General features: G+C 47.2%; 2 protein-coding genes across 2 annotated transcripts in view; one reads left to right on the forward strand and one right to left on the reverse strand.

Moving 5' to 3' along the window:
• Positions 1-1520, forward strand: part of LOC120918394 (E3 ubiquitin-protein ligase Midline-1-like) — a 1572-nt gene extending 52 nt beyond the window's left edge. The window contains exon 1 of the mRNA XM_040329939.1: positions 1-1520. This exon is cut by the window's left edge and continues 52 nt beyond it. Within this exon, the coding sequence (XP_040185873.1) occupies positions 1-1520 (1520 nt within the window).
• A 3711-nt stretch (positions 1521-5231) lies between these two features.
• LOC120919126 (fructosamine 3 kinase related protein) lies at positions 5232-14703 on the reverse strand. The gene is made up of 6 exons (XM_040331148.1): positions 14523-14703; positions 10106-10257; positions 9572-9663; positions 8642-8724; positions 6262-6384; positions 5232-5743 (listed from the first exon to the last, which is right to left on the reverse strand). Exons 1-6 carry the CDS (start codon positions 14661-14663, stop codon positions 5405-5407), a joined length of 930 nt encoding a protein of 309 aa, XP_040187082.1. The 5' UTR covers positions 14664-14703; the 3' UTR covers positions 5232-5404.
• Positions 14704-16623: the final 1920 nt, after the last annotated feature.

A 16623-nucleotide genomic window follows, 5' to 3' on the forward strand; every position in this document is an offset into this window, starting at 1 on the left:
TCTTTGCCGTGCCGGTAACCCTGACCTGCGGGCACAACTTCTGCCGGGCTTGCATCGCTCAGGCACTGGGGGCACAAGATGCTTCCGGAGTCTATTCCTGCCCAGAGTGCCGAGCGGAATTCCCGGACTGTCCGGCTCTGCAAGCCAACAGCAACCTCCAAAACATAGTGGAGATGTTCTACTCCGAGCAGCCGGAATCGGAGGGATTCGCCGTTCTGTGCACGTTCTGCGTGGATTCTCCGGCACCCGCGGTGAAAACGTGTCTGCGCTGCGAAAGTTCTTTGTGCCACGACCACCTGAAAGCCCACAGCAAATCAGACCAGCACATCCTAATCGATCCCGCTGCCTCCCTGGAAGATCGAAAATGCTCCTTCCACAAAAAAAAGCTGATGCTTTATTGTTACGATGATGAAAAATTGATTTGTGTCGACTGCTGCCCTGCGGAGCACGAGGTGGAGCTGATCGATGAAGCATCTGAGAAGAAGAAGGGAAAGCTGAGGAAGCTTCTCGATGTATTGGCCTCCAAGGAAGAGGACATTGATGGTCAGATCTGGAATTTTCAGGAGAAGGTCAGAGAAAGGGAAGAAAAGGTCCTCGACTTAGCAGACAAGGCAACTGCTCTGTTCAGAAACATCCGGAGGCAACTGGAAGATCTGGAGAAAAGAGTCCTGACCGAGGTCTTCAGAGGGGGCGAGGAGTTTTCCCAGCATGTCTCAGGTCTGATCAAGCCTCTCCAAGTCAAGAAGGACGAGCTGTCCAGAAAGAGACAACACCTCGAGGAGCTGTGCAACATGGCCGACCCAATAGGGATCTTGCAGGAGCAGAAGTTGGACTTTCGCACCCCCGAGGAATGGGATAAACGTTTCCTAAATAGAGGCGATATCCGGAGTCTTGGCACAGGAGACCTGGATGAAGGTCTGACCTTGGAGACCATTCACTTAGGACTGTCGGACATTGTGAACAATCTTTCCTCAAAGATCTCCATCCTCGAAGCTTCAGACATAGTTCTGGATGTAAACACAGCAGCAGCCAACATAGCCGTGTCACCGGACAGGAAAATGGCGTTGTTGCCCCAGACAGACCAGTATTATCCAGAATCACCAGAGAGGTTTGAGGACGGCCAAGTGATAAGCTGCAAGAGCTTCTCATCAGGGCGGCACTTCTGGGAAGTGGAGACCAGCGAACTGGGAGACTGGATGATGGGCCTGGCGTACCCCTCCATAGACAGGCATGGGGACCATTCGTGGCTGGGAGAAAACGCCAGGTCCTGGTGTCTAACCAGATATCGCAATCAGTACTCGGTGATACACGATGGAGAAGAGCTCCTCATACCCTTCCAGAGCCTGGGTCGGAGATTCAGGGTCTACCTGGATTACGAAGGTGGACGGCTGTCCTTTTATGAGCTGGGGAACCAAATCAGACACTTGCACACTTTTTCCACCGTCTTTACGGAGCCCCTCCATGCTGCTTTTGGTGTTCTAGAGGACCAAGAGGACTGCTGGTTGAGAATCAGAAGTTAGGAAGTTTTCAATGATGGCTTGACATCAACCATAGACGGCACCGGCAAGGGTGGACTGCACAGGGGCCCCCTGAGACTTAAGAGCCTATCAACGCTAGATGGGTGTTGGGACCCCTCTCACCATCACATAGACCTGGACACTCACTTCTGTCTACCTGTCAATTGATAGACACTAGTTGGGGGGGAGGGGGCACTGCTCTTGTACAGGGGTCCCTCTGTCAATGCCTTAGCCAATGAATATTGTGTATCATTTTTATTTGCTGCACTTGCACCTTAACCAATCAACTCTTTTTATTGGCTACCTATGCACTCCATGGGTGCTCAACCTGTGGCTCTCCAGCTGTTGCAAAACTACAATTCCCATAATGCCTCAGCCTTTGGGAGACATGCTTGTACCTGTCAGCGGCTTGCAATGCCTCATGGGAATTGTAGTTCCGCAACAGCTGGAGAGCCACAGGTTGAGCACCCATGCACTAGACTACTACAGGGAAAAAAATTAAACCACAAATTCAAGGGTCAGACCAGCCAATGGTATTTCAGATATAACCGAATCACCCATTGGCCTTTTGTATGGGATTACAAATATATAATCTAATCTAATATATATGGGGTAAAACATGATAAATATATATATATATATATATATATATATATATATATATATATATATATATAAAAAATCTTTTTTTAAATTATGTTATTTTTATATATATATATATTTTTTTTATTAATTTATTTTATTATATATAGATACATTTTATTATATATTTGTAATATAATAATATATGGGGGTAAAACATTTTTATTGGCTGACAGGACTAAGATTGTCAACAAAACAAAATAAGGAAGAGGTACAGCATATACAGTATATAATATATTTATACTTTATAAAATATAATAATATTTTTTATATATATATAATTGTTTTGTTTTTTTCTTAAATTATGTTATTTTTAATATATATATATATATATATATATATATATATATATATATATATATATATATATATATATATATATATATAATAAAATTATGATTTAAAAAATATATCTCTAGCGCTATATATATATATATATATATATATATATAAAATATACACACACACAGTATTTGCCTTATAACAATACATATAATAAAATAATGTACTGTAGAAAGAAATAGAATTAAATTTTAATATATATGTAATACATACACACTAATTAATAAATATATATACACACACACACACACATATATACACACACTGTACTTTAATAAAAAAATTAAAAATATATGCTGTACGTAAATGTTTTACATTTTTTGTAATACATTATGTAAATATACTTCATATATATATATATTTATATATAGTTAGGGACTTTTTGCAGTCCTCATCTTGGAATGTAACGCTGCGGCTCCCTTGGCCTGGGGCTTCCGGGTGTATCGAGTGGAAAATAAAGATTTATTTGCATACATTTTTGTCTGTGTGGTGTTTGTGTTTTGGGTGTACAGATTTTGGTTCAGGTTAAAAAAAAAAAAATAAAAAAAAAAAAAAGCCGACCAACCACATTCCATAATTCCAACTAAATCCATTTTTTTTTTTTCACAATTTGTATTCTATAATCCCAACTAAATCTGTTTTTATTTCACATTTTGTTTTCTTTCATTTCAACTAAATCTGTTTTTATTTCACATTTTGTTTTCTTTCATTTCAACTAAATCTGTTTTTTTTTTTTTACATTTTGTATTATATAATTTCAACGAAATCTTTTTTTTTTTTTTTTTTCACAGTTTGTATTGTATAGGTAAATTACTTTTCAGTGCTTTGTACCATTGCTGGCAGCTGAAATGTAAAGAAAACAGTTGCCGGCCGGTATCGGCAAGTACTAAAGAAAGGGTATCGATACTCGCAACAAAAATGGTGCAGTTAGGGTTAAGGGCCCTTACCCCTTTTCTGCCAGTGACATTTACATAGTAATCAGTGCATTTTTATAGCACTGGTTGCTGTAAAAATGTCAATGGTCCCAAAATAGCGTCAAAAGTGTCCGATGTGTCCGCCATAAAGTCGCAGTCACGATAAAAATTTTAAAAACGCATATCGCCGCCATTATTAGTAAAAAAAAAAATATTGAAAAAAATCCATAATTCGATCCCCTATTTTGTAAACGCTATAACTTTTGCACAAACCAATCAATAAAACGCTTATTGCAATTTTTTTTACAAACATAGGTAGAAGAATACGTATTTTTGGAGGGATATTTATTATAGCAAAAAGTATAAAATATTGCATTTTTTTTTCAAAATGGTCGCTCTATTTCTGTTTATAGCGCAAAAAATAAAAACCGCAGAGGCGATCAAATACCACCAAAAGAAATCTTTATTTGTGGGAAAAAAAAGGACGTCAATTTTGTTTGGGAGCCACGTCGCACGACCGCGCAATTGTCAGTTGAATCGCAATAAGTGGCCTGGGGCTGAATTGGTTAAAGGCAGTTAAAAAAATAAAAATAAAAAAAAACACCAAAAGCCCCAAACAGCAGCTGTAAAAAAAAACTGATGACATTTTTGGGCCGGAAAATGTCTTTATTGTTATTTATATATAAAACTCCCGATATTGTTTTCACAAAACCCGGAGGAGGAATCTCATGAAGTTCTCAGTGACTCCTCTGAACTCCAATCCAAAGTGGTTCCAGTTGTTTAGCGCGTGGACGCGTTTCACACTGTGGAAGTGCTTTGTCAAAACCACAGAAGTTGCAAAAGCTACAAATCACATTTATAACACGTAAATCACATGACAGCATCTCCTTAACCACTTCAGCCCCGGACCAAAATGCAGGTAAAGGACCCGGCCAGTTTTTGCGATTCGGCACTGCGTCGCTTTAACTGACAATTGCGCGGTCGTGCGACGTGGCTCCCAAACAGAATTGGCGTGCTTTTTTTCCCACAAATAGAGATTTCTTTTGGTGGTATTTGATCACCTCTGCGGTTTTTATTTTTTGCGCTATAAACAAAAAAAGAGCGTCAATTTTGAAAAAAAATCAATATTTTTTATTTTTTGCTATAATAAATATCCCCAAAAATATATAAAAAAAATGTTTTTCCTCAGTTTAGTCCGATACGTATTCGCAATAAGCGTTTATCGGTTGGTTTGCGCAAAAGTTATAGCGTTTACAAAATAGGGGATAGTTTTATGGCATTTTTATTAATTTTTTTTTTTTTTACTACTGCGCCATTATGGCGGACACATCGGACTGGAGGGAAGGTTGGCGGTCAGATTTATTGCGCCCCGCCCCCCCCCCCCCCCCATATACATATTACAATTCTGCTTGTTATCAACTGAAGATGAAAGGGAACTGTAAAGAGCGATGGAAGAAAACCCAAACGATGGGGAAATTTTATTCTTTCTTGAAAAGCACAACCAAGACTTAGAAGAAGAAGAAGAGACATAAAATAAAGTCTGAGCGCCCCGACCACCGATGTCCTTCATGGCAGATGGGGAAAGTCTAACAGATTTGAGCAGCCAATGAATATCTGAGGAACAATTACACTTCTGTTCCTCTTCCAGTCTCTTCCCCCTGCAGGCCAATCTGTGTCTCTCCATAAGTTGGTCATTGGAAGCCATAGGTGTGCCCCTTCCCCACTCCTCAAACATCCCAGCAGCAACAGCCAATAGGAGAGGAGGGAAGCTGGCAGCGCTTCGGCGGGAAAGATGGGAGCCAGGTCATTCGGGGGAATCTGTGCTGCTCAGGGTGATTAGGGTGTGCCTGGGCACGCCCGGCACACCCTGTGCGCACACCTATGCTGGAAGCATGCGTGAGTGATTCTAGGGGGAGGAGTGCTCGTCAAGCTCTGGACCCTCATTGTGTTCTTCATGGACCTCCAAAAGTCCCGAAACCGGCGGCTTCTTCACTTCAGAAGACTTCTCATGGTGCTCAAGGACGACCCTCTGTAGCCGCCGCCAAAGTGGTTCCAGTGGTTGAGGTAGTGGAAGAGCTGGTACAGCTTCAGCCTCTTGTCGCAGCCGGGGCCCTTGGGTATCTTGGTGTGGTAGGCCGAGTAGAAGGAAGACCCGAACCCCCCAAACATGCCGGCGATCGCCAGCTCGAATTCCGAGTGGCCGTAGAAAGAGGCGGGGTCGAATATCACGGGGCCGGTGTCGATTTCTGCCACGTTTCCGCCCCAGAGATCCCCGTGGAGGAGGGACGGCACAATCTCAACGCCGGCAAAGAGCTGCGGGATCTTCAGCTGTAAGGAGAAGACGAAACAAGAACATTTGGGAAGATTCTGAGAAGAGAGAGAAACAACGTTTTGTAGCCAAATCTAGACAAGCGTTGCCCTTCCTTATTCCCACACTCGGGGGAATCTCCTCACCAAGCTGGCCAGACACAAGTAGAAATGATTTAAAAGATGTTTTGGATTTCAGAACATTTAATTATCTAATAATTAGGGCGACAAATCGACTTTCATTTCCGACCGCAGGGACTAAGAAATGAATAAAAGGAGCGGGGTGGAATTTTTTTCTCGTTCAAATTCATTTTTAACATTGAAACGCGTCGGGACGGGGGTGGGCACCTCTCCCGCCGCCGATAAAAGTGATCTCGCGGTGAATTCGCAGCGGAGACCGCCCAGCGCTTCAGAAAATAATTCCCGGTATTCTATGTCAACTTGCCGATGTACAATCATGGCGGTTTGCGGTGAAAAGAACATCCCATAATAATCCACTTTACAGATCCTTAGAGAGATTGCTCACTAATCCGACCTACCTGGAGCTGAGACCAGAGCTCCCGCGCCTCCCTGTCCCCCGAGGATTCCTCCAGGAGGTTCAGCTGATGCTGCAGACGCTGCCGGGTGTAGAATGTCACCCAATCTTCATGCCAATCATTCTCCTGAAAGATCAATAGATCGATCGATGGATAGGTAGATCGATAGAGGGGTAGATCGATACATAGAGGGGTAGATCGATAGATGGATAGGTAGACCTATAGAGGGGTAGATCGATAGAGAGGTAGATCGATAGAGGGGTCGATCGATAGAGAGGTAGATCGATAGAGAGGTAGATCGATAGAGAGGTAGATCGATAGAGAGGTAGGTAGATCGATAGAGGGGTAGATCGATACAGAGGTCGATCGATACAGAGGTCGATCGATACAGAGGTCGATCGATAGAGGGGTAGATCAATACAGAGGTAGATCGATAGAGAGGTAGATCGATAGAGAGGTAGATCGATAGAGGGGTAGATCGATAGAGGGGTAGATCGATAGAGAGGTAGATCGATACATAGAGAGGTAGATCGATACATAGAGAGGTAGATCGATAGAGGGGTAGATCGATAGAGGGGTAGATCGATAGAGGGGTAGATCGATAGAGGGGTCGATCGATAGAGGGGTCGATTGATACAGAGGTAGATCGATCGATAGAGAGGTAAGCAGATCGATAGAGAGGTAGATCGATAGAGGGGTCGATCGATAGAGAGGTAGATCGATAGAGAGGTAGGTAGATCGATAGAGGGGTAGATCGATACAGAGGTCGATCGATACAGAGGTCGATCGATAGAGGGGTAGATCGATAGAGAGGTAGATCGATACATAGAGAGGTAGATCGATACATAGAGAGGTAGATCGATAGAGGGGTAGATCGATAGAGGGGTAGATCGATAGAGGGGTAGATCGATAGAGGGGTCGATCGATAGAGGGGTCGATTGATACAGAGGTAGATCGATCGATAGAGAGGTAAGCAGATCGATAGAGAGGTAGATCGATAGAGGGGTCGATCGATAGAGAGGTAGATCGATAGAGGGGTAGATCGATACATAGAGGAGAAGGTTGTATTTAGAATTACAATTGCCCTAGGGTGGTAATGAAACACCCATTAATATAAAAGTGCCACATCCTTGATTATGTAGGTATGTAGAAAAAGACAATAAGTCTTGAACTAAGAGAGCACCAAATGTTAAAATTATTAATATTAATATTTTAATTAGAAAATACAAAACTACAAAGATACATAACAATTGCTCTTAATGAAAAGAAAAAGGAAGAAAAACAGACAATAGGATAAACAGTAGAGCTCAAATCCTAACACTTTCTGAAGACACCGCTATTAGCCACAGGGCTGGATGTATAGAATACACTGGAGGCACTGGGTGGCGTTGTAACTTCAAAAGATGATACAGGATGAGTTTTGATTAAAATGGGGTTCAGCTCGACATGTTTCGCGACGTCGTCGCTTCTTCGGGAGCTTCGATAAACTTTTCATTGCTGCTGCAGTGCCATCTAGTGGCCTTTTTTGAGTTAATCCTCACTCCAGCTTCCAAATTCATTTTCCAATCAAGATTGATGATATATTTCTTGGCTTTTTTACATCCAAGAGAAGACTCTTGCAGACATTCTTCCATCTTTTGTCCTCACATTGCTTTTTCATCCGTATGTTTTTTTGGCTATTTGAACTGTTCTGTTTCCGTCCAGGCTGTTACACTCTCTCTACAAGATACCCCAACTAGTTATACATTGCCCGACGGTGTATGGTGATTGTGGTTGTGACCTGTAGCACCAGACTCCACCCCACAAGGTGGATTGTCTGATTACGAATTGCATCTTGGACGCTGTTGAGCATTTTTCAAACCTATTAAGCACCGTATATCGAAGCTCCCGAAGAAGCGACGACGTCGCGAAACATGTCGAGCTGAACCCCATTTTAATCAGAACTCATCCTGTATCATCTTTTGAAGTTACAACGCCACCCAGTGCCTCCAGTGTATTCTATACATCCAGCCCTGTGGCTAATAGCGGTGTCTTCAGAAAGTGTTAGGATTTGAGCTCTACTGTTTATCCTATTGTCTGTTTTTCTTCCTTTTTCTTTTCATTAAGAGCAATTGTTATGTATCTTTGTAGTTTTGTATTTTCTAATTAAAATATTAATAATTTTAACATTTGGTGCCTGCAAAGTCCAATCTCTCTTAGTTCAAGACTTATTGTCTTTTTCTACATACCTACATAGAGGAGAAGATCGATAGGAAGATCGATACATAGAGGAGAAGATCGATAGAGGAGAAGATCGATACAGAGGTCGATCGATAGAGGGGAAGATCTGCCTCCCATCGCTTCCCTACAACGTTCCTCTCGAGTTCTCATAGAAGAATCTCACCAGAGGGAGAAATCCGCAGCATGTCGGGATCTGGAAACCAAACCTCTCCACACTCTGGAGCCCGGACTGACCGGACCCTTTACCTTAAGAAAAGGAAAAAAAATATTTAGATTCAGGAAAAAGCACTAAAGTGGAAAAAAGTAAAACATATAAAAATCTCCGTCTCTCTCCTGCAATAAAATATACATACCTGCCCCATTCACAGTCATCATTAGAATACACACCGAGTTTCTCCTCAGTGGGGGGAGGGGGGCCTGCGGACTCTCTGAAGTAAAAGGGGCCCTGCAGACTCTAATGTAAGGGGGGGCTCTGCAGACTCTAATGCAAGGGGGGCTCTGCAGACTCTAATGTAAGGGGGGGGCCCTGCAGACTCTAATGCAAGGGGGGGCTCTGCAGACTCTAATGTAAGGGGGGCTCTGCAGACTCTAATGTAAGGGGGGGCTCTGCAGACTCTAATGTAAGGGGGGGCTCTGCAGACTAGGATGTAAAGGGGGAGCCCACTGCAGGACTGTAATAAAAGGGCCCTGCGATAGGAGTAAAGGGCCCCAGGATCAATGGGAAGGGCTCCGGGCTTGGAGGAGGCGGGTCAGGGGGGGGGGCCTTCATGGATTCTTGCACCGGGGGGCTCAACGTTTGTAGTTTCTCCAATCACAGAACACGGGGGGGGGGGGGGGGGGGGGGGGGGGGGCAACAAAAGTGTCGAAAATGAGAAAAGCTGAAACAATGTTACAGGAGGCAGCAATAGAAACACAAGGGACTAGACCCTCCTCCAGGCTTTCATTGCTCTCTTTCCATTTTGCAGATTTCTTTTGACTTCCTGTCTCAGTGACACCCTGTCACTTCCCAACACGCCGGTTGTCACCAGAACAGGAAGTGAGGGGGGGGGGGGGATCTCTACAATGCCATGGTTTGGACTGAACCTATAATTACCCACAGTCCCGCCCTCCTGGGTCAGCTGGTCCCGCAGCCTCTGGTTATGGAGGTGAAGATCCGCCAGCTGCTCTCCCAGCTTTGCCGAATGTCTGGAGAGAGAAGAAAAAATAAAAACCCCTAAAGATGAGATAATCACTGTCCAATCACAGGGTGGGGGCGGGCCCAGGATGACCTGAGGTCAAAGGAAGTGGGTTGAACGTTGCTGGCCAACCAACCGAGGACATCTTGTGGCACAAAAAATGAACTGCGAGGGAATTCTCTTGGATTAAATATTCAAGCAACAATTGGTGTTGATATTTTAACTTTTCATGGGCGGTCGCCTAAGGCCTCGCGCTCCCAGGGGGCCTCGCGGCCGCCTGATTTGCCTGCCGGAGGAAGTTTATTCATCAGTTATAGTTACAATGTATTCATTCAAATACTTTTACTATTAGTTACAGAGAGTAATAATATTATTCTGTAGATCATAATGAAAATATAACTGAAAGCTTTTGCAACCACGTCTTCCTTTGCGGCGGCCGACCGTCTACCTACCTGCTGAGACTTCTGAAGTCCATATGTTCCATCACTAGCAGAGCGCCCCCTGCTGGCTGCTCTATAACCTTCATGGGTTTGGGGACCCGGACGGTTCCTGTCTGCAGGATAGCTTGTAGGCTCGCCATCTCTCCTTCGAACATCTTCCTCGCCTAAGAAAAGACATTCGTAAGAGAGGTCTGTCCAACCAATCCGCCAACCAATCGCCATCCAATCCGCCATCCAATCCGCCATCCAATCCGGCATCCAATCCGCCATCCAATCCGCCAACCAATCCGCCAACCAATCCGCCAACCAACCCGCCAACCAACCCGCCAACCAACCCGCCAACCAATCCGCCAACCAATCCGCCAACCAATCCGCCAACCAACCCGCCAACCAATCCGCCAACCAATCCGCCAACCAATCCGCCAACCAACCCGCCAACCAATCCGCCAACCAACCCGCCAACCAATCCGCCAACCAATCCGCCAACCAATCCGCCAACCAATCCGCCATCCAATCCGCCATCCAATCCGCCAACCAGTCCGCCATCCAATCCGCCATCCAATCCGCCATCCAATCCGCCATCCAATCCGGCATCCAATCCGCCAACCAACCCGCCAACCAATCCGCCAACCAATCCGCCATCCAATCCGCCATCCAATCCGCCATCCAATCCGGAAACAAATCCGCCATCCAATCCGGCAACCAATCCGCCAACCAATCCGCCATCCAACCCGCCAACCAATCCGCCAACCAATCCGCCAACCAATCCGCCAACCAATCCGCCATCCAATCCGCCATCCAATCCGGAAACAAATCCGCCATCCAATCCGGCAACCAATCCGCCAACCAATCCGCCATCCAATCCGCCATCCAATCCGGAAACAAATCCGCCATCCAATCCGGCAACCAATCCGCCAACCAATCCGCCATCCAATCCGCCATCCAATCCGGAAACAAATCCGCCATCCAATCCGGCAACCAATCCGCCAACCAATCCGCCATCCAATCCGCCATCCAATCCGGCAACCAATCCGCCAACCAATCCGCCATCCAATCCGCCATCCAATCCGCCAACCAATCCGCCAACCAATCCGCCAACCAACCCGCCAACCAATCCGCCATCCAATCCGCCAACCAATCCGCCAACCAATCCGCCATCCAATCCGCCATCCAATCCGCCATCCAATCCGCCATCCAATCCACCATCCAATCCGCCAACCATTCCGCCATCCAATCCGCCAACCAATCCGGCAACCAATCCGCCAACCAATCCGCCATCCAATCCGCCAACCAATCCGCCAACCAATCCGCCATCCAATCCGCCATCCAATCCGCCATCCAATCCGCCAACCAATCCGCCATCCAATCCGCCATCCAATCCGGCAACCAATCCGCCAACCAACCCGCCAACCAATCCGCCATCCAATCCGCCAACCAATCCGCCAACCAATCCGCCATCCAATCCGCCATCCAATCCGCCAACCAATCCACCATCCAATCCGGAAACCAATCCGCCAACCAATCCGGAAACCAATCCGGCAACCAATCCACCATCCAATCCGGCAACCAATCCGCCATCCAATCCGGCAACCAATCCGCCAACCAATCCGCCATCCAATCCGGCAACCAATCCGCCATCCAATCCGGAAACCAATCCGGCAACCAATCCGCCATCCAATCCGGCAACCAATCCGCCATCCAATCCGGAAACCAATCCGGCAACCAATCCGCCATCCAATCCGCCATCCAATCCGGAAACCAATCCGGCAACCAATCCGCCATCCAATCCGGAAACCAATCCAGCAACCAATCCACCATCCAATCCGCCATCCAATCCGGCAACCAATCCGCCATCCAATCCGGCAACCAATCCGCCATCCAATCCGCCATCCAATCCGGAAACCAATCCGGCAACCAATCCGCCATCCAATCCGCCATCCAATCCGGCAACCAATCCGCCATCCAATCCGGCAACCAATCCGCCATCCAATCCGCCATCCAATCCGGCAACCAATCCGCCAACCAATCCGCCATCCAATCCGCCATCCAATCCGCCAACCAATCCACCATCCAATCCTCCAACCAATCCGCCAACCAATCCGGCAACCAATCCACCATCCAATCCGGCAACCAATCCGCCATCCAATCCGCCATCCAATCCGGAAACCAATCCGGCAACCAATCCACCATCCAATCCGGCAACCAATCCGCCATCCAATCCGGAAACCAATCCAGCAACCAATCCACCATCCAATCCGGAAACCAATCCGGCAACCAATCCACCATCCAATCCGGCAACCAATCCGCCATCCAATCCGCCATCCAATCCGGAAACCAATCCAGCAACCAATCCACCATCCAATCCGGAAACCAATCCGGCAACCAATCCGGCAACCAATCCACCATCCAATCCGGAAACCAATCCGGCAACCAATCCACCATCCAATCCGGCAACCAATCCGCCATCCAATCCGGAAACCAATCCGGCAACCAATCCACCATCCAATCCGGCAACCAATCCGCCATCCAATCCGGAAACCAATCCAGCAACCAATCCGCCAACCAATCCGCCATCCAATCCGGCAACCAATCCGCCATCCAATCCGCCATCCAATCCGGCAACCAATCCGCCATCCAATCCGGCAACCAATCCGCCATCCAATCCGCCATCCAATCCGCCAACCAATCCGCCATCCAATCCACCATCCAATCCGGCAACCAATCCGCCATCCAATCCGGCAACCAATCCACCATCCAATCCACCATCCAATCCGCCATCCAATCCGGAAACCAATCCGGCAACCAATCCGCCATCCAATCCGCCATCCAATCCGCCATCCAATCCGCCATCCAATCCGCCATCCAATCCGCCAACCAATCCGCTATCCAATCCGCCAACCAATCCGTCAACCAATCCACCATCCAATCCGGAAACCAATCCGGCAACCAATCCACCATCCAATCCGCCATCCAATCCGCCAACCAATCCGTCAACCAATCCGCTATCCAATCCGCCAACCAATCCGCCAACCAATCCGCCAACCAATCCGCTATCCAATCCGCCAACCAATCCGTCAACCAATCCGCCATCCAATCCGCCAACCAATCCGTCAACCAATCCGTCAACCAATCCGCCATCCAATCCGCCAACCAATCCGCCATCCAATCCGCCATCCAATCCGCCAACCAATCCGCCAACCAATCCGCCATCCAATCCGGCATGTCCCTGCACACAATAGACGATGGTAGACCTAAAGGAGATTGTACAATCAGGGCTGGTGGAAGCATTGTTGACACTCTAGGCGAAACCTCATTTTGTCCATGTATAGCTCACCTTTATAATGAAGTGCCCATCAAATGCAGCCTCTCCAGTGCCCATCAATGCAGCCTCACCAGTGCCCATCAATGCAGCCTCACCAGCGCCAGCCAAATGCAGCCTCACCAGCGCCAGCCAAATGCAGCCTCACCAGCGCCAGCCAAATGCAGCCCCACAAATGCCCATCAATGCAGCCTCACCAGCGTCCATCAAATGCAGCCTCACCAGCGCCAGCCAAATGCAGCCCCACAAATGCCCATCAATGCAGCCTCACCAGCGCCCATCAATGCAGCCTCTCCAGTGCCCATCAAATGCAGCCTCACCAGCGCCCATCAAATGCAGCCCCACAAATGCAGCCTCACATACATACAGGCACGTGCCCTTTATGTAGAAAAACTTTTTTTTATATATATATATATTTTCTTTTGGATATTTATTATAGCAGGAAGTAAAAGAATATACATATTTTTTCAAAATTGTCGTTTTTCTATTTTTGTTTATAGCGCAAAAAATAAAAACCGCAGAGGTGATCAAATACCACCAAAAGAAATCTCTATTTGTGGGAAAAAAAGGACGCCAATTGTGTTTGGGAGCCACGTCGCACGACCGCGCAATTGTCAGTTAAAGCGACGCAGTGCCGTAGCGAAAAAAATGCTCTGGTCTTTAAGGTGGGTAAATTCTTTCGCGATGGAAGTGGTTAAAGAGTTCTGCTAAATTTTTTTATTTTTTTAGAAGTCAGCAGATACAAAATCCTGCAGCCGCTGACCTTTAATATAAGGAGACTTACCTGTCCTGGGCGCCCGCGAAGCCGATCCCTCCCTCGGCTCTCGGGTGGAAGCGCCGCCATCTTCGGTAAGGGAATAAGGGAGGGAAGCCTTGCTGCTTCAGAGCCTGGTTCCCTACTGCGCATGTGCGAGTCGCGCTGCGTGATTCCAATGGTCCCTGATGTCTTCTGGGACCCTTGTGTCTCCCAGAAGACAGTGGAGGGGGGGAAGGAGGAGGGGCCGGACATGGTGTAGATCGCTGGTGGGATTATCACACAAAATAAGACAAAACGATGAATAATTAGAGACGACGCTCCTAAGAACAATCGTTAGGAAGAGAAGGTGGCACCTCTGCCTTGTGGTTGGTCTTGACATAGAGGCGGCCCAGGTTAGTGTCATAGCTCTGCCCCTGACTGATGCAGCCTCCTCCCGAGTGACCAGACAGCTTCACCTGGGAGCAGCTCAACTCCTTCTTCAGCAGGGCCTCCATGTTAGCTGAGGGCAGTGACGTTCAGGGAAGGGCGGAAGCGATGTTACCAAGAGGGCAGAAGGGGCGGAAGTGATATCACCAGAAGGGCGGAAGTGATGTCACCAAGAGGGCAGAAGTGATGTCACCAAGAGGGCAGAAGGGCGGAAGTGATGTCACCAAGAGGGCAGAAGGGCGGAAGTGATGGCTCATTGGCCTGGTGACTCGAGACTCCATCTTAACTGAGGGCAGTGCAGGAAGTCAGCAGAGACGTAAGACGTGGTGGAGGTGATTGCAGCCGTATTGGCGCACTTGCAACAAGAACAATTGAGTCTTGTCTGTGATACTTTTTCTTATTTGCGCTAATTTTTATTTTTATTTTTTACACAAAGCTTTAGCAGAATGTTAATAAGACAATAAAATGGAGCTTTCGTCGCAGCCGTGCACAATGCATAGCTGTTCAGCTTTTAACCACTTGCTGTCCGCCCCATAGCAGCTTTATGGCTACAGGGCGGCAGCTGTGTGCAGGATCACGTGTGTGTATATATATATCTGCCCAGGTAGCGCGCACCAGACCCCTACACTGACCCCCCCTGACACATATACACTTACCCCCCCTGATACGTATACACTGACCCCCCTGACACGTATACACTGACCCCCCTGACACGTATACACTGACCCCCCCTGACACATATACACTGACCCACCTGACACATATACACTGACCCCCCCTGACACATATACACTGACCACCCCTGACACGTATACACTGACCCCCCCTGACACGTATACACTGACCCACCCCTGACACGTATACACTGACCCCCCCTGACACGTATACACTGACCCCCCCTGACACGTATACACTGACCACCCTGACACGTATACACTGACCCCCCCTGACACGTATACACTGACCCACCCCTGACACGTATACACTGACCCCCCCTGACACGTATACACTGACCCCCCCTGACACGTATACACTGACCCCCCCTGACACGTATACACTGACCCCCCTGACACATATACACTGACCCCCCTGACACGTATACACTGACCCCCCCTGACACGTATACACTGACTCCCCCTGACACATAAACACTGACCCACCTGACACGTATACACTGACCCACCTGACACGTATACACTGACCCCCCCTGACACGTATACACTGACCCCCCCTGACACATATACACTGACCCCCCCTGACACGTATACACTGACCCCCCCTGACACGTATACACTGACCCCCCTGACACATATACACTGACCCACCTGACACGTATACACTGACCCCCCTGACACATATACACTGACCCCCCCTGACACGTATACACTGACCCCCCCTGACACGTATACACTGACCCCCCTGACACATATACACTGACCCCCCTGACAAATATACACTGACCCCCCCTGACACGTATACACTGACCCCCCTGACACGTATACAATGATCCCCCTGACACATATACACTGACCCCCCTGACAAATATACACTGACCCCCCCTGACACATATACCCCTTCCCAGGCCAGTGTTAGTACAGTGACAGTGCATATTTTTTAGCACTGATCACTGTATGTGTCACTGGTCCACAGAAAGTGTCAAAAGTGTAAATTAGTGTCAGAATGCCCGTCGTAGTCTTGCAATTCCGCTATAAGTCGCTGATCACCGCCATTACTAGTAAAGACTTTTTTTTTAAATAAAGAAAAATATCCCATAGTTTGTAGAAGCGATAATAACTTTGGCGCAAACCAATCTATATATGCTTATATAGCATTTAAAAGAAAGCTCAATTTGTGGGAACAAAAGAACGTCAATTGTATTTGGGTACAACGTCTAACGTCACACGACCGCGCAATTGTCAGTTAAAGTAACGCAGTGCCGTATCGCAAAAAATGGCCTGGTTATGAAGGGGGTAAAGCTTCCAGAGGGCAAGTGGTTAATGGGGTAAAACAGGCAGTGAGGAGGTGACA

Source organism: Rana temporaria, chromosome 12 (assembly GCF_905171775.1).
Source record: "Rana temporaria chromosome 12, aRanTem1.1, whole genome shotgun sequence".
NCBI lineage: Eukaryota > Metazoa > Chordata > Amphibia > Anura > Ranidae > Rana > Rana temporaria.

Coding starts and splice junctions, on each gene's coding strand:
- LOC120919126 (XM_040331148.1), bottom strand. CDS start 14,663: ATGGAGGCCCTGCTGAAGAAGGAGTTGAGCTGCTCCCAGGTGAAGCTG. Junction 10,258..14,522: donor AGACCAACCACAAGGCAGAG/GTGCCACCTTCT, acceptor GTCTTTTCTTAG/GCGAGGAAGATGTTCGAAGG. Junction 8,725..9,571: donor CCAGGAGGGCGGGACTGTGG/GTAATTATAGGT, acceptor CCTTTTCTTAAG/GTAAAGGGTCCGGTCAGTCC.